Source organism: Dermacentor silvarum, chromosome 6 (genome assembly GCF_013339745.2).
Source record: "Dermacentor silvarum isolate Dsil-2018 chromosome 6, BIME_Dsil_1.4, whole genome shotgun sequence".
Classification (NCBI taxonomy): domain Eukaryota; kingdom Metazoa; phylum Arthropoda; class Arachnida; order Ixodida; family Ixodidae; genus Dermacentor; species Dermacentor silvarum.
The window spans coordinates 78,197,995-78,224,382 of record NC_051159.1 but is presented as its reverse complement, the minus strand read 5'-3'; the positions used below and the strand labels follow the sequence as shown (position 1 = coordinate 78,224,382).

Here is a 26,388-nt window from a genome sequence, read left to right as displayed (position 1 = left end):
CAGATCGGCAGTGCAGCACTACAGGTGTGTCCCTTCGCACGCGCTGCCCACGGTAAGCGCTTCTCATCAACACCACCGTTTCACACGCGCCTTCTCGTGGTCATCGAGTCTCTCTTCATGTCGGTCTACTTACGCCGCAGCACACCTGCTTACTTAATCAGCTCATGTTTACTACAATTCATATTGCTACCAAGGCCGCTCACCTTACTTCGTATGACATTGCTGTGTTGCTATTGCATTCATTGCTTCGCCCTTAGGGCGAAACTGTGACCATTTTTTTTATCTAATCACCTTATGGTCCATATTGCAATTTACAAATTCTAGCCAGGGCGTTCGCAAGGCGGATCCTCTTGGAACGAATTCTCCGGATGACACCAGTTGCGAAATATTTATTCCCGAACTTTGCGGTGATATGCATTGGCGTTCCAGTTAATTTTGTGCTGCGATGTATAAACGACGCTTTATTTAAAAAGTAAGTGGAACGACAGGGAATTTTTGCTGCAAGTTGGGCGGCGCATATCTTGTAAATGTTGTCATCCACACAATTATTTTCAACTGCTTATGTGTTGAAATCTCGCCCCCTAGAATTTGTAAATTGCAATATGTGCCATAAGGTATTTAGTTAAAAAGCTAATTAGTAAAGTTTTGTTATTAGTCAATTATGCATTTGCATTTTTAGCATGTCCGCCTCTTCGGGTAGACAGGCTCACCTACTAGAATTGTGCTATCTGCCACAGACAATTTCTAAATGTTTCGAAAGTGTTCGCTGAAACGCCATGTATACAGCCAACAGGCAATGAAGCAAGGAAAGCGTGAGGGTGATTAGCTTTAGTTGAAATTTAAATGTAGAAAACAATGTGGAAAAGGGAAAAGGAAAGTTGACGAAAAGATAACTTGTCGCCGGTGAGAGACGAACCCACAACCTCCGTATTATACATGCTTTGCACTACCAATTGTGCTACGGCGAGGCCAACTAATCCGTCCACTATCTTGAGTATTTACGGGCACTCGATCTAGCCCTGGGAGAGTGCCCGTAAATGCACTCTCCAAGCGTCATGGCGCTGTGTCATTCAGCGCCATGGCACTTGGATGTGGAGCATCCTGTATTGGCCGATGGTCTCACGTAACACGTGAACTTAGGAGAGCAGGCACACAGCCATTAAACCCTCGTATGCTGCCTAATGACATCAAGGCCGCCAGATTCGAGACCCTCGCTATGAATGAGCTAGAGTGATGCAGCTAATTAACCCTATGCTTTCCGTAGCTTCATTGCCTGTTGGCTTTATAAGGCCGTGAATAACAAAAAACAGCCCTCTGTTTATCTTCACCTCGTTTCTTCATGCTTAGAAAGATGAAAAAAAAAGTAATTACACATGGAAGCGCTCAAAGCGTATTTAAAATGGCGGGGCATCATCGACATCAACCGACAACATCGCAGAATTTGCGGTGTTGGGCACAGTGACACCAGCCAGAGCCGCGGAAAAGCTTTTAGCTCTCTACGTTTTCTCTGACGCCCCTGACTGTAAACTCAGGCATTTAATGAACCACGTAATGTGATGTCACACTTGCTGGCTAGACGAGGAGGCCGGCGGCCCGCATCGGTCTTGCAGCTGTGGGCACAGCAAGAGTACTGCTGCGCGTGATCGTGAGGCGTGCACGTGCCCTCATTCACTCCGTGAGGACGGGCACTAATAAGGCGTCGCCGAGGAAGAAAGTCCCGACCGCAGGCAACTTCAAGAGGGCTTACTGCGCCATCCTAGAAGCCTATCTTTATGAGCAGCGCCGGAGAAGATTCTGCTGTTGGGTGGAAAGCATCTGAAGCATGAGTTCATAAAGTATGGCAGCGGCTATTGAAGTTGCTAAAATTAATGTTCGATGTGCTCCACAGTTTTATAATGAAATTACTAGAGAACACTGGCGATGTGATCGATCAGTTACTATGGAATTTATGTGTATTGGGTGGGCTTATCTAATCTTCATCCTTGTGGCTTCGAACGTTTTTGTGGCTTCATTTATTATGCTTCATGTCTTTATTGGCATATATTTTCTAAAAAAATACACTTTTCTAAATGCAGAATGCAATAATGATCTGTGCACATGTTTAACTATGACGAAATGCTTCATTTACTGCATTTTGTTGAATATGATCGATTTGAAAAGTGACAAACTTGTTTGTAGTCATAAGGATGAAGTTTAGGCCCCCAAATTTGTGTTCCAATCATCTTAAGGATGCTAGCTGCCAGCTAAACCTTTCTTGCTAAACCTTGCTAAACCTTGCTAAACCTGCTTGCAGCCCCCGTAGTGACCAGCCCAAGGTTTCGCTCTTGCAATTTTTGCAGGAAACTCCATAGCGTCCTCGATGTCCTCCAGATTGCATTTTTTTTTTACCCAGAGCGGTGGCTGACTGGCTAGGCCAGTCTGCTGCTGAATAAGTCGTGCGCTGCACTTTCGGTCGCAGCAGCCGCATTTCCACTAGAGGGAATTGTGAAATGCTAGTGTATTCAATATGCAAAGGCCCCTATATCTCTATTATGACTGCTTATGACTTGATTAAACCTTTATGACTTATTGAGCCTTTACAGATTTACGGAGTATGTCAGTAATTACGTTGGTTTTAGGTAGTTCGCTAAATTGCTTCAAATGCATACATTTCGGAACTACATCTTTCTCAGCTGTTAGTATGTTCACGTTGATGAGAAAAGTTTTAATCGATGTGCGCATGAACTGTGGCAATGCTTTACGCTTTTTTGACAACACAGGTAGAAACAAGGTGTATTGTATCTAAATAAACGTCAGTGCACGTTCTTGGAGAGGCAGCTGTATAAAATGGTTGTGCAAATAACTCCCATAATTAACCGACCTTAGAAACTTTTACCTAGGAAATGCCTTTGTTATTATGAGCGCGAACACAATTAACCAATAGGGCGCCTTTTACATTACTCACTATTTAGCTTCGCAAATTACCGATAAATGTAACCGAAGTTTTTTGTGTTTTTTTAAGTACCCCGAAGGTAATAGGTAGCAGAAAACAATTCATGGTTTGAGAAACGTTGTTACCGGCTTCGAATACGGAATGAGAAGTTCAAGGAATTCTTACAAAGCTTAACATCAAGTATCTGTGACGTTTTCATGCTGCAGAGCTGCGCCGGAAACAACCTAACATAGTAACAATTTCAGAATATATGCGCCGAGCACATTCATAAGCCAACCACTTGAACCCGAGAAACACAAAAGAGAGCGAAAGCTGTGCTAAGTGATGCGTGAGGCGTCAAATTATTTGCTTCTTCTGGGAACGAACGGCGGCACGCCATGAACGTAGCTTTAATGTCCACCAAAGCGTTCTCAAGCCGTGGACGGGCGTTCGATCACCGGCGTCCCCATGACGACCGGGTTCAAAGCAAAACAAGTCCCGCACTTGGTCAGTGCGCTTCGTAAGCGAAAGGCGAGCCAGTCCCACTGGCTGGCTTATGTGACCCTCGCTTTGCAATATCGCTTGCAATGATCATCAGTGCTCTTGTGCCAAAGGTAATCGCCACGCTTCTGTTCCTTGCAACAACCAGCCATAGTAAAATTGTCCGAGGGGTGCTCAGGACATCAGAGGTGAGTGAATTGTCATTTTCATTTGGGTTGCTCATATCCTAAGCCGCAATAAGCAGGCCCAGTTTTCTCGAACTATCTTGAAATTATGTAAAAGTTTTATTCTGATGTTTCACTGCCCCACACCCCTGTTTGCATCTGGGAGGCTCTACCGTAGAGGTACTAGATTCATTTTGACGACCTCAGCTTACTTTGAGAACGAAAAGTTTACACGCAAACGGGACGAAAGAAGCAGACAAGATGTACAGAGCAATAATATAGGTCCTGTAAGGCCACCGTGGCTTCCAACATGTGGTTTTGGCTGACGTTTCTCATTATTTCTCTCCTGATGTCACGTGACAGTGCACGTATGCGTGGGGTGAATGTTCCCGTTGGTGAATGTTCGCTCGGGATGACATAACTGGCATCGTATTCATCTTTAAATATGGGGAATATTCTTGCTTCCGATACAATTGTCTTTATGTTGTGGCATGAAACAATGCACATCGAATGATCACCAAAATCAGAATGCGTAAACCATTGCTCGTCAGAGCTTTTGCTGGGGCCATTTACAATTTTTTCGTTCTTTTATGCACGGTTTTACTGCTGCCTTTCATCACAACGTGACTGTTCAATGTCGAATAACTTTTGATCCTCGTGTTACGAAACTCGCAGAGTTTACACATTAGTTCAATTAAGTTCAGTTTGGAGAAGTTGTAGGAAACTGACGATAGTGTTTATGATATAGGTTTTTTTAGTGTTTAACGATGAGACGTATAAGTGAGATTCCTTACATAATTTAGAAAAAGGCTCTATAAAATATAAAGGTGGCGATTTTGGCGTGTTGTTACTGCCTTATCAATGGTGAGCCAGCGCTGAACCAGCACTTATCACTGTACCTTCGTGTTTAGGCGCCCTGTTTCACCATCGGATCTATTAAATATCTCCATAGACTGCTGTTCTATATTAATAAAATGGCGGAACGCTAATCTAAAAGGCTGAAGAGGTCTTACTATGTCTTTCGCACCACAAGCCTTGCTACAAGCTTCCATAGCGCCGCATACTTATGAGCACAGCAAAAGTGGTCGAAAAGTTCTGATCATTTCTAAGCCTCAGTCTCCAAGTAGGAATAGAAACAAGCTTGTTTTTCTCACTTTGCCTTTCATTGAATATATTTTAGTTTTTGAAAGCATTTGGAGACAATAAAATGTGAGGCTATGTAAAGTACTCCACCGGGTTTTAATTATTGTGATTATTTACTTCGCAGAACTGGGCATTTCTGACGAGATTCTGCTTTCTGTCACTGCAAGGCCATTTCATTTACGAGTTTCAGTACCCAGTGGTAAGTAAGGTCATGTAAGAAATTATTTAGCAGTTCTTCCTGTATTTCTGTGTAATTTGAGAGCGACAGTCTTTTTCTTTACCAACCTCAAATACTTAATTTCCAAAGTGGCGACGAAGGATGTCGGGTTATTTGATATAAAAAATTGCATGGTACACAAAACAAGTGCGATGTGCGGAACTTCGCAGGAAACCGTTTCTCCCCTAAACGACCTCAAGTACAAATTAGCACAATAATCTAGCCTGAAAAATGCAGCTCCGAGTTACAAAATATGTTTCCAGTATGATTTAACTACTATTGCAATTTGCCACGGGCATCTAAAATTTGATCGCTCTTGAACAATTAGCTTTGTAAAAAGTTATGGCAACCATCGTAACAGAAAATGATATTTTTTTTCTGTTTACAGGAATATGGCCCGCAGAACCTGCTCTTGTATTATGACGAGAAGGACCAGTGGCCTGCTGTTTATAAAAAACCAAAGGTATGAGCAATTCATGGCTGTTATTAAATGTCGACTTCGTGTGATACGAGCTGCGCTACTACGATGCGTTACCGCGAGACGCCCTCTACGCATACACGTCCTACACCGAAGACTACCGCATCGGAACTACCGGTTACCGTGATTCCGTAATAACATGGGTTAAATTTCTTTTCCCAGGACTTGCAGGCAGACGATTCTTAAAAGCGTTTTCGCCGCCGTCCGGTGGCACTTTGTACTCACGGAGGCCAACTAATGAATATATAGTTTTATTATAAAAACGTTGGATACATTGACCAGCAGCGGCCAATTGTCGGCTCGTTCGCTTCCTCCTCATCTCTACACACTCATTTGAGCACCCTTGCGAATTGTGGCGGTACCCTTATTTTACCCCACCTCTCTAAAATCCTACCAATCAGTTATTGTGCATGACAGGTTGTTTCAAAGAAGGCGGGATCATCAAAAACCTACACTATGGCCGCCCCCTTTTCTAGTCAGATTTTTTTTTTTCGAACACACAGTCCAATGCGTAAAGGAACGCCTTCTTCTTTCCGGGGTTTTACGTGCCAAAACCAGTTCTGATTACGAGGCACGTCGTAGTGGAGGGCCCCACATTAATTTTGACCACCTGGGGTTCCTTAACGTGCACTACAATGCAAGCACACGGACGTTTTTGCATTTCGCCTCCATCGAAATGCGGCCGCCGCGGCCGGGATTCGATCCCGCGACCTCGTGCTCAGCAGCTTAACGCCTTAGCTAACTGAGCCACCACGGTGGGTCTTAAAGGAACGCCACATCGCTTTCTCGCTCAAAGTTCACACACCCCAGTGCAGCTGGCCCGGCGTAATGGCATGTTCTGTGAGCACATAAATCGCCCCAAGAACCACTAACTCCCGGCATGCCGCAGAATCTTACTTGCGTGCAACGTTTTTGCTATACGTATGCCGGCTCGGTGGTGTAAACTGTGTATGCATCTCCCACATGGCAAAGGGAATGCCCCCACTCTTGGCAGTGTCTGTGTTTGTGTTAGGTCACAAGAAGTTTCATAATGCCGTTGAGTGTCATGCGCGTGGTGATGTGGCTGCTTGGCCTCCCATTGCATACGCCTCTCCATGAAATAGACATATACATTGGGCACCACAGTGTAAGCGCGCCATACCCAGAGGTCCCTGTCTCGAAGAGCAGCACAGATCGATGAAAACTAATGATTTGTCCTCGGCTGCGAAAGAATAAACAACCTGCGCGAGTGTCATGCATGCGGCCTCTAGATTTTAACGCAGTTGCATTCAGTTCATGCAAAGCTGATTATGTCAGTCAACTTTACATGTCCGCGTCTCGACCGCCTGTTTCGATCCCAATTCACCCAATGATACTTTCTCTCCGTCATCGCAGCAAGAAATAAATTATCAAACCAACCATCATGTGATCTCGCCTCCCGCTGAGGACAAAGTATTAGTGACGTTTTATTACTGAGATTGGCAGTTTGTTTTGACGTTGTTAGGCCTAAGAAGCGATGCCACCGAGCCACGCAAGTGCTTGATGTTTTCCTACCAGATGGCACCATAGCACAATAGGTAGTAGGAGGAGCCCTAGGGTACGTTGTGCGTATTGCGACCGTCTCTACCCGTTGAAAAGAACGCGGTTTGAGTCGGTAGACAAGACAGAGTGTATTTTGTCTGTAGGATATGTATGCCAGACTCGCGACTAGACCGTCTAGAGCAGGGGAAGGATAAGGTAGCATTGCGGGTCGCGAAGCTAGAAAAGGAAATCAAGATCGCGCAGAAGGCATAGAGGTTTGGTAAATGATAAGCTAACCCACGTACAAATTCAGTTGAGGGCCGCCATTCCGCAAAGCAATGCTGGACGCTTTGCTGCGAACACCGCGAACTGAGTTGGCTCTCAAGCGGGAACTGGGCAGCAAGCCGAAACCGCCAGGCCGGCAAGCAGTGGCGGCTACGTCAGTGACGGTCAAGAAGGCGCTGCCACAGATGTGGCGGCAGCGGAAGACGAGAAACAAGCGAAGGGCGAAGTTAGGACAGAGGGGGAGGGTATCGCTGCCTCAGGTACAGCATCCGGCAGCGAGGAAAAGTGACGTCGAGCTCATTTTGTTGGTAATTTCAGCATGCAATAAGTATAACCATGCAGTGATAAGAGAGAGACAAGGTGAGGACGAGTGAGTATAGATTAGAGCACTTCCGGGAAAACCAGTCAGAGAAGTGATAGCAAAGGCCAAGCAACACTTGGAGGACACAACAAAGGAATGGAGATAGTGGTGGTAATGGGAGGAGTAATAATGTACTGCAGGTATGGATGCCAAGAATCCCGAAGCAAATATCTATAGTAGTTAGCGAACCTAAGCACATTTCCAGGAAAATGCAAATCGCAGTGTGCGCGGTGCCAAAGGTTGAAAGGCAGGGATGTGAAATTGAAAGGGAAGGGCTTGCAGTAAGCAGGGCGATTTGGACGCTAGCTATGACAATAAATTTAGAGTCACTGACGTATCAACCGGAAAAGGCACCAAGCAGGCAGTGACGGGGATTTTGTTCGTGACGAAATACATACGTTTAGAGTATTGCTGAAAAACAAAAGGCAGGGAAGAGAGTGAAAGGACTGGATCCGTTACAGGCATAGGTAACTGCACAAGGTAGACATAAAGCTTTTAAGAAAGAGAGAAAATATTAGGGAGATATAGACAACATGCTAGACTGATAAGCACGTTTAGATTCTCTTGTTAGCTCAAGCGGGATAGGTGACTATGAGTCCCCACCTCGTTTCAAAAGGTGTGCTAATTAATCATCATCATCATCATAGTTACCAATAGTGCCTCAACTTCTTTCAGATATGCAAGATATTTAGCAGATTTGCGACGAGATATATGTTGGTTCACATCGAAACATAAACGAGTCCCACCTGTAGCAGGTTAAAAATTTCGCCAGAATAAGTTTCGTTTTAGATTTGATGACAACGGGTGACATTACAGCGCGATACATTCTCTTGTTATAGGCAGTCACTAATAGTGTTTCGACTAGCTTTTAATACTATTGGAACGGAGACGTGAACGAAGACTCGGCCTACTAAGATAAAACGAATACCTAAAATCACTGAATGATACTTGTTTTCGCTCAACTACTGATCAGCCCGCGCGTGTACGTTTTGTTCTCACGAGTATAATACATCTCGTGCCTTCTAGATTTAGATGGGCTGCCCTGCTAAAATGAAACTCAAGCACACCATTTTCCATGCTATGCGCCATAATACAAGTATCGTTATTACGGACCCACATGTAGGAGATTGTTGTAGTACTTCATAGCTGTGACTGTGAGCCACTTGATGGGGGTGTCGGACGAGGAGGATTTCTTCCTCAATTGCGAAGCTTTTAAAGCGAAGCTTTGTACCTCTACCAGCCAAGGGTTCTGTCGTGTCCGTCGTTGTAAGCAAAAAACGATACCGACGAACCGCTAACAATTGCAGGTATATCAGTATAGCTTACTTGAATTCAGGCATTCAGCGTACAACTAAGCACTCGTTTTCGCAAGAAACACCACAAAAACAAGCTTCAAAGTGATGAGCCAACATGATGGATGATAAGGGCTGCGGGCAAACAACGAAAACAGGCTCGGCGCGGTCCGTAAGATTAGATTGCAGCTGTTGCAAAGCTTATGCAGCTGCTTGAAAGAGGGTTGACGTCATTCGAAACCTTTTCATTTCGTCTTGGAAGAGTTAGCACTCGTGTGCTTCACCAATGCAAAACAACCAACCGCCATTCGCGGAACGTGCATTGATTTAACAGTGAAAACTGAAAATTTGAGTGTATATCACACCGATCATAAAGCAGTAGTGAACATTGTTGTGAAGTAAATAATAATAAAGGCCGTGGTTAAAGTTACGTTGCAGTGTGTGAAATATCAAGTGCGCCGCAGTCACCGTGAGGGTGGCGTAAAAAGCTTCGCTTTCCAACCACCTTCACAGGGTGGATTGGCGGGCAATTTTTTTGTCAGCCCTTATGGGGTTTCCTTTGTATATTGTGTCGGATGACATTTTTTTTTTCCTTTCATGAAGCTTACTCCACCTTGCGGGATATCGCAGAACTCATTTGCCGTGATGTTTTTTTTTTGCGTTTCTTGGTCGCTTATACTGTCGTTCTGGTTTTGGATGAATTCTTAATAACAAGCGATGCAAGCACGTTCGCTTATGTGCGCTGCGACATAGTTCTGAATGCGAGAAGAGAGAGCGAGTCTGTTCTTCATAACCATATGTAGACGTTTAGCGCTCGCAAGCCTTGAATAGCCAAGCGCACAATCTTCTGGGCGTCTGCAGCTGGCTGTACGAAAACTTGCCGCGGTGTCGCATTGCAAGTATACTAGGGAATTGATTATGCATGCTCCTCAGCACCGCCAAATGCGAGTATGCATGCTGGTGTGTCCAAATTTGGTCAAGACGAGGTATATTCAGATGATATGAGGGTGTGCCATTTCATTCGGTGTGTTGAGATCGTGCAAGAGCTCCACGTGAAACTCTTCCTGACCGTCGGACGCGCGATGCAGGATGCCAATATTTACATTCTTTCACAACTGACGCGCAGGCGTTCGCGTTCCGCCCATCCGGACCCATCATTTGCACTACCTATGCACGCTCAAAGCGCATAGATACGTGAAACCGCAGGGGCGTACCGAGCAAGTGAGCTCAGTTTAGAGTTATCGCCGGTATTTAGGAAACGGTGTTGCATTAGGGGTTGTGGGATTTTGTGCAAGTATGTTTGTGAAACGATGAGTCATAAATGAGAATTTATTACAATCGGAGCTATTATAAAAGATTCAGGGCAAAAAAAAAAGCTTTTATAATGCCCAGTCGAAATTCCTAACGGAAAGCGTTCTTGAATAACAGCAAACTGAATTCACTATACGTTTACATAGAACATAGTGTAGAAAGAAATCTCCTTGGGTAATGCAATGGATAGCCGAGTGGGCTTCGGATTTAAAATAACGAAAAAAAAGCATTGTTTTTGCCACGAACGAAAGAGCAGACCATATATCACCATCGGTCAGAAGCGCGCGTCTCGCGTTTCAAATTGCAAACGCGAGACGCGTGCTCCAGGTAAGCCGTGGTATAGTAAATGTTGATTGGGAGCACGCAATCGAACAGGATGTTCGTGAACATGTACTTCTCAGGATTTATTTTTTGTTGCTCTTACATTTTGTTTGTTTGTACACGTGGAAAACTTGTCTAATGATCAGAATCTCTGCTGAAACGCCGCGTTTTGTATTAACTCAAGGCAACCTCGTGTAACGCCTCCAAACGACCTCCTCTGATATAGTTATCAAAAAAACTGGCTCCAATCCACGCTGTGAAGGTGGTTGGACAGCGAAGCGGTAAACGACACCCACAATGATTATCCATTGTGACGTCACTTGTATTAACACACGTGGCTCTACAAAGAGTGAAACCAGAGACAAGTGAAATGTACTTAACCACACCCTTTATTACTTCCCGACGAAATTATGTTCACGCTGTTCTATTGTCGTCTTTACTTTCCGTGGTCTACGCATGGTACCCTGGAATGAACTGAATGAGTTGCTAGACCGTGGTGACGTCACTACGTAATTTCTATGCTGTTGGGTACTTTTCCACTCGGAGTGGCTTACGCAACCGTAATCTTTACCGGGAAACACACGCGTGAGAAGGAACGTGCTTCACATTATTCCAGGCGTCATTAGCGTGCATTATACGATTTGCACTTCACACGAGAGTTTTGAATGTCATCAACCCCTTTCGAAGCAGCTGCAAACCTAATCTTTACCGGAACGCGTCCGAGGATGTTCCCATTGTTCACACGCGCCTTATCATCCATCATGTGGTTTTGATTCTTGTTTTGGTGTTTTTCTTTTTAAAACGAGTGCTGAGCTGTATGCTGTAAAACCATCATATTTTTCTTTAACTCCCTCAGCAATTTGGCCATTATGGACGCCTTTATTACTGTTTTATTTTTTCATTAGTTATTACAGTTAGCACAAGTTAAGTCGTAGGCTCGGTTTGAGCGGTGAATTAAATTTTATGCGTAAGTGTCTAATGACCCATTGAGTGAAATGCAGCTCCACTAACGTGAAACGTGGGGAGGTGCGAAGCATGCAGTGATGCACCGCTAATGGGCTCATACTACCTTAAGCAATGACTCATATCCCCGTAAACGCGGCCTCTCCATTACGACGACAGAAGAGAAGTGAAATTCTACGCTGGAATGATGAGCGGCAACGTAGCCAGCTGTGGAAGACGACGACGACTACGAACGCGGGAGCACTCGGCACTCGGGACTCTCGGGACGCACTCGAGCACGCGCTCGAGCACCCTGCTTACCGTGGCGTTTTTTGGCGTTTTTTTGCTTACGCCAACGACACGAAAATTTCCTTGGCTGGTAGAGGTATACAGCTCCGCTGTAAAACTGAACTAATGAAAGTACATTATGGTGCGTGATTGCGATTGCAACATATTGGAATTTACAAATTCTAGAGGGAGAGATTGCAAAGTATATTCACTTGAAAGAAAAACTGAATTTGGCCATCTCGGCTTTCCCGCTTCGGCAACCCCTCTAAAGCTATCATTATTCTTACTCAATATGTGATTCTTAGAAAATAACCACTTCCTTAGTACACATAGGGTGCAACGCAACCCTCCATGTCAAAGTGAGTCCTCCTTCTCGGCTGAATGTGCGTGGAAAACAATATTATGAACACTTGCGCGTTTTTTTAAGCGAAGCTTTATATACTCACAAGTTTCGGCGTTGGTGGTGGTGGTGGTGATGATGGTGGTGGTGTTACGCTGAAAAGTGGGCCGATCCTGGTGATAGTGCAAAAAGGGTCCAAGCTCAATGGCACATACCAGAGACAACAAATAGAGAGAGAGTGAGAAAGGGAGAGAGAGAGAGAGGGAAATAGAGAAAGAAAGAATGAAAGATAGAGATAGAAAGATAGAAAGAGAGAGACAGAGAGAGAGAGAGAGAGAAAATCACCAGCCCTTCCCCGTGTCGAGAAAATGGGGCTAAGCGAAGGTTGTCGTGTGTGTAGTTGATCTCCTACTTTCCCTTTCCTTTCGTACTACTTTTCGTTCCCTTTCCTTCTACTTTTGTTTCCCTATCGTGCAGCTTTTCCTTCCGTTGCGTTGTACGTTTCCTTTCTTCGATGCATACATTTAATAAACGTTTATGTTTTATTACCATGACATGTCGTGAACTTAACGTTACCCTGACGAAGATCAGATACACACACGACAAGCTTCGCTTACCCGTTTCGTTTTCTCGACAGGGGAAGGGCTGGTGAATCTTTATTGCATGGTTAATTCGTAGAATACTGGCCCCAATGGTCAATATGACAGGGAACGCTCAAATCGCTCGTCAAGAGGGCATAACTAAATTGATGCACAGTAATGGCTTAGTTGAAAATTTAGCGCCTGACCTGTCCTGGGCACTGTATATTCGCCTTTTGCCTTCTTCCCCTATGATTCTTACTTCGTCATGAAACAACTCACCCGATAAAACGCTTTGTGACTCAGAATTTACGCCGAACATGACAGTGAAAGTACATGGCCCACATTCGTATGTCAGCTCCGGGTGCACGCATCGCGAGCAGTAGTAAACTGATTCAGGTGTCCTTCTCGCAATGTTCATGTTTGGATATGTTGTAAGACATTGATCACCTAATCATGTGCGGTTCTCCGCCGCTCTGATCTCTTCATCTACGGGTTTACTGCAGAGCTGTTCACAAAAGGAGGCCGTGCTCAAAGTGGCTAATGGCCAGATAGTGAACTTAACAGACCACTTCGAATGGTCAAAGTGCGACATCCTCGATGGTGTCTACCACTGCAAAGACAAGAGGCGCTTCAAGTCGGCAAGGGAGAGATGGTGGTTCATTGCGATCAGCAACTGCAACGCGAGCAAGGTGAGCGAGTCTATTGAATAACAGTGTCTTTATGAACATCATATTATTGCGACAGCAATTATATGGACACTTCAACCGGATTTCTGCCGTCGGCGTCGCCGTCGCCCTCGCCGTGAGGTTCCGTATAAAGTCCAAGGACGATACAAGCGTCGCCGCGTGGGAGGGGGGGGGGGGGTGCGCTATCACGGAGAGCGAACGTACGGCGGAAAGCAAAAGTGACCGATGCGCGAAAGGCCGTGGGGGTATGGGAGGGAGGGAGGCGGGGCGACGCTCTGTTGCGGCACCAAAGGCGTATCGTGTAACCGGGCGAAGGGGAACTGGTCACTCAATCTCCCACGCGAAAGCAAGAAAGCGGAAAGGCAGCGCGGGAGGGAGGGGGGGGGGGGGGGGCGCCGCTTCCACTCTGCTAACAACCGCGCTCGTATACTTTGCCCGACTGTGGCGGTTGCCCGCACCGGCGGTCGCCCGCACCGTCTCTCATCTTCCCACGGCTCTGACTTGTATGCGCTGTACATTCCCCGCTCAGTTTCCGTTGAAGCGATAGACCGCACGAACCTTCGCCCGCTGAGGCGTTGCTGCCAGCGTTTTGACAGTCGTTGTCTGCGGTCCTTCAGTGTGATCTAATCATGTTTGCTTGTGCGCGCTGACACCACGCTTGTTAATTCAGTTAGTAAGCGAATGTGTCCAAGTTTATGCAGCCGATAAAACTACTATCCCTACTCCGAACAGCTCTCTGCTAATTTGCTATCGCAATTGATGCTTCGCCTTTCGGGCGAAACAGCGACATTTTATCATGACCATCGCCAGCCTTAGTTGAATCTAGTCAGGGACTGAAAGGCTAATGTGTCTACTGGTATATGTTGTGTCGAAAGAAAGGGCCGCTCTTGCGTCCCGTCTACGATTCAGGAACGATCGTTCTCGTAAATATGGAAGAAAGACAACTCTTTTTACACTGCGCACAAAACCGCTTCGTTGAGGGCTACGTGATCCTTCTCTAGCAACGTAGGTGCTGTGTGGGTCGAAATGGTCAAAAGCTGGATTATAGAAACAAAAAACTGTGCAGATACAAAGCACATCTTGAAATCTCTGCGAAGCGAAGCTTTCTTGCAGTGGTTAATAAAATCATATAAATTTGCCCACTTCATTCCTGCGTTACTGACGTAAAGGAAACTGGTGCGCACATGTGTGCTTTCGCCCACACCAGCTACGCAAGGTTACACGCCTCCGTCATCTAAAAGAGCTAGCTGGCGTTGGCGCGGTAGAGGTATACGTGTGATTGTGGACTAACGGTTAGAGTACCGGGCTACTGTGCTGGGAGACAGATTTTCGATCGCACCGTCCGACACGTTATGAACTTTTCTTTTTAAGTATGAGCTATCCGGCAAGACAGCAGCCGCACCCAGCAGCCATGGTCAGAAAAGTGCGGTAGGGCTTGCAAAGAAATATTCGCGTTAAAAGCAGGTCACACGCAATCGAACGGTCCGACGTACAGATGCAGGCGCCTATCCGTTAAACAGGACGGGGCGGCTGCTATTGATTGCTATTGAGCGACCTTATTGTCGGCGATCTGCGTACCGGCTCGCTCATGCGTGACCTTGACATCTATAGCTACGGTGCAAAGCGTAGCGGTCAGGCTTTCTTTCACGAAATGTTCGTCAGCGGCACAACTCATACGGACAACTCTTTTTCTCATTGTGAATCAGCACGTTCTAAAAATGACGTTTATGTAAACTGCAAAGGCGAAGGAAGGCAAAGTATTTTAATCTAGTTAAAAGTTTTTGCGTTTTGCCTGGGCTGATACAGTAGTGCTTAAACAGCCGAGGGAACAAAGCTTCGACAGATCTTCCTGCAGACGTTCGAAGTCGCTGTGTATGATCAGTCTCGAAAATTGCTGTAAGCGCGTGCGTGGGGCGTACTTACACTGGGCAGAAGAACGTGACCGGAATAGGGCTTTGCCCATGCTAAATTTACGCAGCTTGCTAACCTTTCCCAGTAAGGTTTGGTTGACTATCCACCCCTTTTTGCGGGCTTTCCGCACCGCACCTTTGTCATACCTAATGGCCGGGGAAAAAAATTTTTTTAGTTATTATTATTGTTTGTAATGAAGTAGCCCTGCAGGCGAAGTATTTTAAATTTTAAATCCGAATCATACTGATAACACAATTTCCAGCACGGATGAAGAAATGACCAGGATAAGTCCCTTAGAGCAATAACCACACGACACCACGTGCAACGCTGTGGAGGCTAGAGAGACTTGTTGCAGTGGCTGCGTTCGCGCTTTCAAACAGCTCAATGTTTTTTGACCACCATTGAGCACAACTCTTCTTTATATAGGCTCAGTATTGAATGAAAAAAGTTGTAATCCTTAGAAACAAATAAACAGTGGTATACGGCTGCTGATGCGTCGTTACAGGGGGATTTTGCTTTTCGTTGTTGTTGTTTTTTTTTTTTTTTTTTTGGAAAGGGGGGGGGGGGGGGGGGGGTTGTGGGGGCGGGGTATTTTCAGCCCGTCGAGGCGGCCCATTCACGGAACGTGCGGAGTGATAAACTTTAGCGACCGAACTTCTTGCTTAGCTTTCACAGCATTGCACCTAATGTTTCAAATGGAGTATATAGTACTTATAATTTCAGCATAAAAAATACAAAATAAAAAGCTTCAGGGTAAGTTTTAGCATAGTGAGTATAAAATTTATTTCATTCTAGGTAATTCAGGATCAAGTGGGTCCCTCAGACCTTCAGTCAGGATCCCTCAGACCTTCAGTCAGGATCCGTCAGTGCTTATTGCAGCTCGCTGGGCTTGGTCGACCAGAGCCTCTTGGCTCTCCCGATCCTCGCTTACGGGTCTGTCCTCCCACTGCCTTTCGAGGTCGTTTGCACCTAAGAGAGGTGATTTGAATTTTGGCAAACCATCTAACCAAAAAAAATCTTGATAATTATGGGCATGCATGTCACTAATGTTTCGGGAGCGCAGCTCCAAGTAATTGCACCAATCGAAAAGTCCATGCTGGGGCCGATGGCTGGACAAGCCACAAGTGAAGTTGAGAGTTCGGAAAAACTAGAACACCATGACTTTCAGGCGTCAGCAATACTGAAGCAAGCAGCTAGCCATGTTGGATATAACATCCTTTTCTGGGCATCTTTGCAAACCGCATATACAGGGTGTCCAAGCTATCACGCAGCACGATTTAAAAAGGAGGAACGGCGTTACGCGAAGCAAACCTAATGCGTATTGTTTCCAGTACAGTGGACTAGCCGCCAGTAATTTTTTCGTTACTGAGATTTAATTAGGTAATTGTATTTAACTATCTAACTCTAGAAGTGTTATCCTAATTATCAAAGTGTCAATGAGAAAATTGTAGAGCAGCATGGAAAACTCCCGATACAGCTTTCTGTTGCTCAATACGTGCTACATAAATGTGTTTTTCCGAGCGTGAAAGAATCCCGCAAATACACGCAAAGTGCCTCGAACGGCCAGTCGCGCGGCAATTCTGCGTGCATTCGCGGGCTTCTTTCACGCTCGGAAAAACACATTTATGTAGCACGTATGGAGCAACAGAAAGCTGTATCGGGAGTTTTCCATGTTGCTCTACAATTTTCTCATTGACACTTTGATAATTAGGACAGTACTTCGAGAGTTAGATAGTTAAATACAATTACCTAATTAAATCTCAGTAACGAAAAATTACTGGAGGCTACTCCACAGTACTGAAAACAATACGCACTAGGTTTGCTTCGCGTAACGCTGTTCCTCTTTTTTAAAATCGTGCAGCGTGATATCTGGGTCCCCCTGTGAAGAGGCAGCATTTTGCCAGTGTCTGTTCGTTAATAGTACGGGGCGCTTGTAGCATTCCATCCGATACGCCATTCATATCTGCATTCTATTAGCGTGTTGTCAGCATCACCCAAGATTTTAATAAACACGCACATCTCGTATATGCTCTAGTCTAATAAGAAATCAGTGAGACGATCGAGGTACCAATTTTCCAATAAGAAAATCCCTCCCACTCTTTCCTCCTTATTCTCTGTTTTTGCGAACATACCGCAGGGACTCTACCTGGAGTACACACTGGAGTTGTACAACGACGACTCAAACTTCTGGTACAAGCATTTCTCGGCGGACGAATTTCGTGAGTGCCTGTATTCTTTCCCTGCCCAAACTAACACGCATTTTTTATACTTTCGCATTATCAGCCAAAATTTCTACTTGTTTTGGTTAGGGTCTGTAGGTGCGGCTTTCATGTTTTATCATTTGCTCAGCAGCTTGTATTTCTTGTGCGAAGCCCGTTTAGATATGCACACATTTGTCTAGCTTCTTGAAAGCTGTACTTGTAAGCCAAAATTCGCCATTATAACGCGTTCACAGGTCGTTCAACTAAATAAGTTATAAGCAGACACACCAATCTACTTGGGCCACTTTCTACCGAGGAGGAACGTTAACTACTACATACCCACTGTACAAACCGTCTCTTTCCTTCGTTTTCCTTTACTACAGCTGCCAAGCACGTGCCTCTGAGGTGCTTGGTGCGTTGTAAATGGGCATTACTAAAGTCCACTCACAATGTTCCGAAGTAATGTTTGCCTCATTTGGGCACGTTACTTCGACTGATTGACCAAAGAGCTACGTTTCCGCAGGTTAAACCTTGTGAATTTGCAAATGAATTTTATGTTATCAATTACGCAATCTAAGTTATTATTGTAGGCGTTGTCCAATGAGCACAGAAAGCACACGCTTTTTAATCCTTCGAAATTAGTTCCATGAAATATTTTTATATTAGCTTAAGACTGCAGGTGGAGCTGGGTGTGATAATGAGTTTCCTGAATAAGTGGCATTTATAGCGCCAAAATATAGGACAGCTCGTTCACTGATATGGTGCTTTTTTCATTCCGTTTCTTTGCTTTTGTTACAGACATACTCCACACGGACATTGGTGCATTCTTTGTCTATATTATTCTCTTCGTTGCAAGCTGCTACGGGGCATGTAAGCATAGCAGACCTTTCCTATCATTTTTAATGATTGTAGGTAGAACAAAGCAACAATTCATGTTCTTATCTGTATTTTGTCTTAGGTCATTTGAGCACTCTTACCGTCATGCCTTAATGGAGGCAACATGCAGCCAACTTTATGACATGTTCTTGCGGTATAGTGGCCCTGGCCAAATCATCACACCATAGTATTACGGTGTAATTCTTGTGGTTCGTTCTAATTGCCTTTGCGAATTTATAAAATCTGTCTGTTAATGTAGTAATAAAATTGCAGTCTTTGTTATGTTCAGTAAAAAATAATTCTTCTGAATGCATCTTCAGAACCTTCCTTGTGCTTCGTACGAGGTAGTGATGAAGTTGCCCACGAGGAATTTTGTTTATCAAAACTTTCGCGCGTTTGTTTTTGATATATATGACAGAGATGTACCTTACGCAATTTGTTTTTAATTTTACGAGTTGGTTTACCATATGCTACATATGTTTTAGTTTAGACGTTCCTAGAAATATTTCTTAGAAAAAAAACGTTCCTAGAAGATAGAAAAGAAACTGACGCTTGGTATGCACAATATATGTGTGCCTTTAATCAAATCCCTCGTCATGGATTATTTCTGGCACGACATTTTTCACGGGATTGTCACAAGTCATTTGTGGCGAGCTCAGAATGGCGAAGTGCGGAATTCTATGACTCGAGGAGCCCAAAGACAAGCGTGGCTTTTGGCTTGACACAAACGCGACTCGCTCTCTCTAAAAGTTTCGCACTGCCCGATGATGAACGCTGTGAATGCGAAACTTCATTTCTGATCGCTTTATTTTTCTTTCATATGTTACAGGTGTACTGTTTTCTCGCAGCTACCTGCACACAACGTACAAGATGTTCATGGTGTCCGTACTCTGCCAATTGCTAAGCCTTCTGTGCTTGGTCACGTACTACGCCATGTATGCCGATGACGGAATCGGAATTCCTCAGCTGAAGCTTCTTGGTGCGTCACAGACTCGCATGCTAGCAGTTACACAACTATCTGGAAAAAAAATCGTTATGATATGCTCCTGTTCTAAAATGTCACCTTATCTTGACTTATTTAGATAAAATCTAAAGTGTTGACAACTACTGTGTCGCCGGCTTATCGCCAAATAATATAGTGCTCAATTATCACAGAATGGTAACATGAGGTGATATGAAAAGCGTTCCGGCAAAAAATCGCATTTTGCGAACGTGCTTAGACAGTCAATATAGTAAACATGGACCAAAAGGCACGCTCTCCAATTTCTGAGATTAGACACTATACCCTATCTGCGTAGTCTATTGCAGCACCATGGAATCTACAGGACTCTTTAGCCAAACGAAAGGCCGAACGCCCCTCAAGATTTGTTCAGCCGCGTCGCATCGACTGCTCAGCGCCTATTTGGCGTTTTCTCGCCACGTCATCAAGTATCATACTAGAGCGGAGTAGTAAATTAATAATCCAGTGAACAATTAGGTCTTTATAGCGTTCAATATCGTCAACGCATCTCTAGTGCCAACGTTTAGAAGCCATCCGCTAACTGGAAATTAAATCACGTTTACGGCTCGGCGCCGCCCCTGTAGCAACTACCTGCAGCGTCAAAACAAAGAGCTGGTCTGAATAATAACCACAAAGCAGACCTGATCCTTTACCCTCAGCTTGAGATAAAACTAAGCGATGACAGATTTTACCACTTATTTCTTGCTGTCAGGGCGGAAAGCCAGTAACATGCGCGAATTCAGATCAAAGCAGGTGGGTGGTCTGGGCTGTATGGACGCTGTCATGATGCTATACGTAATCAGCCGTTAGGGTAGCTATTACGCTTACCCGCAGTAACCTCCACAGTAGTTCGCGGTATACGATCTGTATGCGCAAATGACCTAACATGTCACGTATCGCTGTAACCTATCATGTACCAAACAAAAATATAAAATCTCATATCCCGACAATAATCAGACAATTACGCTCGGAACTATCTACCACTGCCCAGTGATACTGCCTGTGTGCAAGTTACTTCTTAGATAGAGTACAGTCAATCAATGCATGAATCCAATGACAAAATATTTTTTAACGCACAAGAACATGTTAAATGTGAATACATAGATAGACTATCACTTTCGGTAAATCAGGGTGACTAAGGCCTTTAGAGCACATTGCTGTACGACGCGTTACTCCACAGGGCCAAGTAACTTTTTGACGCTGAAAGGAAGATCACCAAGGCGACTCATAGCTAAGCTATACCCAGACCGTTGCTCCTTAAGTTGAGACAGCCTACGAGAAGGTTTTGTACACTCTCCCATGAATGGCAGCCCGTTCAATACATCTGAACGGCGTATACGACACAGAAATCTAGGTCGATGGATCAGAAAGCCTATTGACGGCAAGCACCAGCAGTCATCAGACACTGCAGATATGGTTAATTTTATTTTAAAAAAAGGTATGTTAATAGAACTGACATCAAATGTAGAAACTTGAATATATTTCCGTAACTGGTTCGTTGAAATTTTAGCTGTCGTGAGTTGATTTAGGTGTGACACGAGCGGAATAATGCACCATCGCAGTATATCCTGCGATGCTGACATGTCCAGGAATCCATTGCAGCTTCGTTTGATGCCTTGACGATTTGATGCCTAGCTATTTTCGCTGACATATAACAAACTTGAAACTTTATTGATGACACCCATGGTGACACCTTGTTCCAAACTTACGGTGACTCTTCTGAGACTTGCTACCACTATGTAATTTACGCATATAAAGCTCTATTGCTTGTTTTCTGGTGCTTTGTAGCGGTGTTTATATATACGGTATTGTTAGCGGTGATGACGGTATACAGTCGACCTAGATATATCAAACCCACATATGACAAATTATTGTGTATAACGAACAGCAGTCAAGTCCCCATAAAAGAATTTATATTTTTTATAGATCGAATTACCGACATATCAACTTTTTTTGTCATCCCCTTCAGATTCGATATAATCCGGTTCGACTGTATTTCTAATCACTTCTTTACTCGGTCTACTCGCCATGCATGAATTCTCTTCTTGATTTTAATTGCAAAGTATGCTTCACTTCTGGCAGAAGTAAATTAAATGCTATGTACCCCGAAAGCAAGTACCTAGGACTGCATAATTACCCATGACATCATTACGCATCTTGAGAAGTTGCTTTGCATCAAAATCCGGGTACCCGTTTCGCTTTAATTGAGGCGTAACTTGTAATAGTGCGAGGGTCTACTCGAGCGCGGTCCCGCACTCCTCGGGTTGCTCCCAGAAGACTGCGCTCGCTCCGCCCTAGGCGCCTGTGCAATGGTCACGTACTACGTCATGTATGCCGATGACGGAATCGGCCTTCCTCAACTGAAGCTGCTTGGTGTGTCACACAGTGACTTGCAGGATAGCAGTCACACAACTACCTGGGAAAAAATCCTTATGTTATGAATCTGTTCTAAAATGTTCTTATATATATATATATATATATATATATATGTGTGTGTGTGTGTGTGTGTGTGTGTGTGTGTGTGTGTGTGTGTGTGTGTGTGTGTGTGTGTTGTGCGTGTGTGTGAGTCACAAAAGAGAGCTTAATCCAAGCGCGCGCCACGCGTGTCAGGCAAGCCAGCGAAAGAACACGCCGGCCCCGCGGCAACTTCAACAGAGGGGGAGAGCGCATACGCCTCAAACAGAAACGTGAACGGCGCCTAGACGTCCAGAAGAGCATCGACGAAGCGACGTTAACCGGAGAAAGAGAGAGAGCACACGCGCGCGCCGGGACACCTTCTCACCCGGCGAGTCGAGAGAGATAACTACAGCGTGAGCGTGCGCCAACAGCATGAGTCATCACCCCCCCCCCCCTCGACGACGCTACGACGGCGGTGGTCGAAGGTGCGAGAAAAGACTCGAAGATTCCCAAACTTTGGCCATGCTACGAGATCACGACTCCGATAGGAAGGTTCGAGAACGCCTGTGGAAGCTATATAACCGCCGTTCGAGAATCCTTCAGTGGAGTTCAGTCCGCACCGGTGAAGTGATGTAACGTGAAGACCGAGGGTCTGCGGAAGAAGGGGATTCCTCGGCAAGCTAGTCGACGAGTTCATCGAGCGTCTGCATTTCCGGAAGAAGTTCCTTCTTCGAGATTTGCACCGAGCTACGCCGAGATCGTCTGACTCCAGGACCAGCACGGTGAATACGATTGGACACTTAGTGTTCCTATTCATTTTGTAATTTACGTGTTGGACTCTTAGTGCTAGTCGTGAGTTATTTTCTTGTGTTTGTTAATACCTATCTGAATTGTATTGTGTTGTGTCTAGCCTAAGTGTGCAAGTGTGTGTGTAACTGCCTTGTGCGAAGAATATATTTTGTTGTGTTTTGACAACTCTGGGCTCTGACTCGGTCTTTGGACAGCAACCGGCGTTCGCTGGCGCAACAGAGGGCCCATTGTTACTTGTCCTTGCTTTCGTGGATTATTTTCGGAAGCTGATAAATCGGCTTTGGAATTTGGTCCGGCGTCTGCGCCTCGTTCACGGGGTCTGTACTATATATATATATATATATATATATATATATATATATATATATATATATTCTACTAGTAAAACTACAAATTTAAAGGACGCTTAAGCTTCGCCTTTAAGAGTGGAACGCGATAGCATTCAAAGTTCCCTGACGGCTTGTCACGCTTCCCGGCAACTGCAGCTTTTTTTTTTTTCTCCACCTTCGCCTCTGTGCGCCGCTGCCGCGTAGGCGAGCGCCATCTGGATGGCGTTGTTGCAAGGAACCGAGCGGGCGCGCCGCTGTATGACTGGTAGAAACGCTGGGTTTGTGTTTGAGTTTCCGCGCAACAGAATTATGTTTTCTCGCATATTCAAATTACAATCCAGCACTAGCATGCCTATAGGTTGTGTTTTAAGTTGTTCTTTACGATTTTACTAATGCATATAACTTTGCAAAATTCAATTATTTCAGTATCGCCCCTGCGCCACGCGGAGGGCCTGAGTAGTTGTTGTCCGGAATGATTTTTCGCCAAACGACGGTCGGCGCCGAATGACACGGGGACCTTAACGCTTTCGCGTTAATACCCCAGGGAGTTGATGGGAAAACGGCGCCGTGATAGCTCAAGTGGTCAAGATCATCGCACGCGTAATGCGAAGACGTGGGATCGTTCCCCACCTGCGGCAAGTTGTTTTATTGCGATAGCAATTATATGGACACTCAAAAGCAGATTTCTGCCGTCGGCGTCGCCGTCGCCGTCGCCGTGAGGTTCCGTATGACGTCAATGGAGATGAAATCGTCGCCGCGCGCCGAACGCTGTATGTGCGAGTGAAAGGGCGCGAGGGGCGCGCGCTTTCACGGGGAGTGAACGCACGGCGGAGAACAAACGCGCGTTCGGCGCCGTGCTCGCTTAAGGGCTGCAGAAGTAGGTGTCTCTTTCCTCCTTTACAATCACCATATATGTAGAGCAAACGCGCCTTCTTCCGACGCGCGAGAGGCCGTGGGGGAGGGGGGGAGGGGGGGGGGGAGGGAGGCGACGTTTAGCTGCGGCACTAAGTGCCTATTTATATCAGAGGCTCCGGCAACAGTCACCAACGCCGCACGCATTTTGAGCGAACGCGGGCAAAACGCCGACGGCGTCGATAACAGTTCTGCGTGTTCCCGGGGCTGCTGCATGTCCAAGTTTATGCAGCTGATAAAGCTAATATCATTGCTCCGTATAGCTCTCTACAATTTTGCTATCGCAATTGATGCTTCGCCTTTCAGGTGAAACTGCGACAACTTTTTATTGCGATAGCAATTATATGGACACTAAAAGCGTATTTCTGCCGTCGGCGTCGCCGTCGCCGTGATGTTCCGTATGACGTCAAACTGCGATGTTTTGAAGTGTTAAGGGGCTGCGATGTGCTGAAGCATACGCCGATGATAAGTGGTTCTTGAGGGAAAGGGAAAGGTTGGCGCTATCTTCTGCAGCCCTTGAGGGAGCACGGCTCAGCGCCACATACGCCGCGCGCCGTATGCTTTATGTGCGAGTGAAAGCGCGCGAGGGACGCATGCTATCACGGGGAGCGAACGCATAGCGGAGAGCAAACTCGCGTTCTGCGCCGTGCTCCCTGAAGGGCTGCAGAATTAAGCGTATATTTCCTCCTTTACAATCCCCATATGTATATAGCGCAAACGCGACTTCTTCCATCGCGCGAAAAGCCATGGGGGACGGGAGGGAGGGAGGGGAGGCGACGTTAAGCTGCGGCACCAAATGCGTATTCATATAAAAACGTTGCGAGGCGAGAATGTGGTAAAGACTTCGGACGCTGCTCGACGAGCGTCCCGTTCTGATCTCGTCGAAAACCTCTGAGCCGCCGACAGAGCCACTGGCAACAGTCACCAACGCCGCGCGCGTTTGGTGCGAACGCGGGCAAAACGCCGACGGCGTCGACAACAGTTCTGCGCGTTGCTGGTGCTGCTGCATGTCCAAGTTTATACAGCTGATATTTCATCCATTTTCATTTCCCTTAATTTATCATTTTCTTTATTTCACTTAGTAAGTACAAGTAATTTCCCCTATGTTGTCGTTGGTGTCGTTGTTTGTTGGCTCCTTATGATACGATTAATAAAAAGAGCGGGCAAGTTTGCACTCGGTCGTGCAAAGCTTACGCACATCGAAAGTGTCAATCCTAAAGTATTACTGGCTGCTACTGGTAGGTATTAACTGGGTTGCTGCTAGGTCTTAACTTGGTTTAACTTAACTACTAACTAACTTGGTTTAGCTTAACTAGGGAAGGTATTTTCGAGCGATAATTTTCGGAGGTACCTTCCCTTTCGCGACATTTCATGTGACTAGCGCTGAACGCGTTGGCTCCTACGAGTGACAGCGTTCCTGGCATGCCACAAACGCAGGCAGGAAGGCATGAGCCGTGTATGTGCCAGGCGAAGCGAGCCAACACCCTCTAGAAAAATTCTCGAGGGTGTTGAGCGAGCGCGCACCTGCGCAGGTGGTTACTAGGCTACGTGAGGTGACGTGATCGCTACTGCTTCGGTGCATGCGTGGCTAGGCAACGCGTGCGGCGTCGGCAGCAGCTCTGCGCGTTGCCTCGTTGGTGCTGCTAGAATTTTTTTCACTCCATCTCGCTCTCATTTTCTCTTTCCCTCTCCTGAGCATTGCGTGCGCCGCGTGCATGCTCTCCTTCCCTCTCCTTAACGTCCCATGTCAAAGCAACATGTGCACGGCACCGAGAGGAGTTGAGGCACATGCCGCTCCGCGAGATGGTTACTAGGCAACGCAGTGACGTCATAGCTCGGCGAGGTTCTGCGACAGCAGGCGCCACTTTTACGGTTAGCTAGCACAGCTTCGCTGTTAAAATCGGGCCCCTCGGTTTCCTTTCATCTCGTATATATATATATATATATATATATATATATATATATATATAAACACTAGATAGACCTATAGGTTACACACGTCGCAAAAGCAGCAACCGTTCGCTGCAGAACAACTGGTAATAGTCATAAAACCGTTCTCTACCTAGCCAACTATGCGTTGCATTACTCCGATGGTTGTCTGCTTTTTCAGGAGCGCAATCTGCGCGCTTTGCCAACGCAGCTTTCCCTTCGTTGCCACAGAAAGTTGTTCGCGAGTATAGCAAGTCTTAGCTAAAAAAAAGTTCGAAGGAGCAACTGACATTTATCCCCTATGTAGCCGTCCAGTTATTTTTTATTGCGATAGCAATTATATTATTGCGATAGCAATTATGTGGACACTCAAAAGCAGATTTCTGCCGTCGGCGTCGCCGTCGCCGTGAGGTTCCGTATGACGTCATTTGGAGAAGAAATCGTCGCCGCGCGCCGAACGCTGTATGTGCGAGTGAAAGGGCGCGAGGGGCGCGTCTTTCACGGGGAGTGAACGCACGGCGGAGAACAAACGCGCGTTCTGCGCCATGCTCGCTTAAGGGCTGCAGAAGTAGGCGTCTCTGTTATCCTTCACAATCACCATGTATGTAGAGTAAACGCGCCTTCTTCCGACCAGCGAGAGGCCGTGGGGGAGGGGGAGGGAAGGGAGGCGACGTTTAGCTGCGGCACGCAGTGCCTATTTAT

The 26,388-nt window shown here is 45.7% G+C and overlaps 1 protein-coding gene across 1 annotated transcript in view; it reads left to right on the top strand.

Annotated features, from left to right (window-relative positions):
* Positions 1 to 4,837: 4,837 nt before the first annotated feature.
* Positions 4,838 to 26,388, top strand: part of LOC119456735 (transmembrane protein 145-like) — a gene marked incomplete at its 5' end in the record, with an annotated part of 41,948 nt that continues 20,397 nt past the window's right edge. Inside the window, 6 exons of the mRNA XM_037718557.2 lie at positions 4,838 to 4,918; positions 5,325 to 5,399; positions 13,139 to 13,324; positions 17,370 to 17,451; positions 18,232 to 18,303; positions 19,139 to 19,288. Of these exons, the coding sequence (XP_037574485.2) occupies positions 4,838 to 4,918; positions 5,325 to 5,399; positions 13,139 to 13,324; positions 17,370 to 17,451; positions 18,232 to 18,303; positions 19,139 to 19,288 (646 nt within the window). The remainder of the gene's footprint in view (positions 4,919 to 5,324; positions 5,400 to 13,138; positions 13,325 to 17,369; positions 17,452 to 18,231; positions 18,304 to 19,138; positions 19,289 to 26,388) is intronic.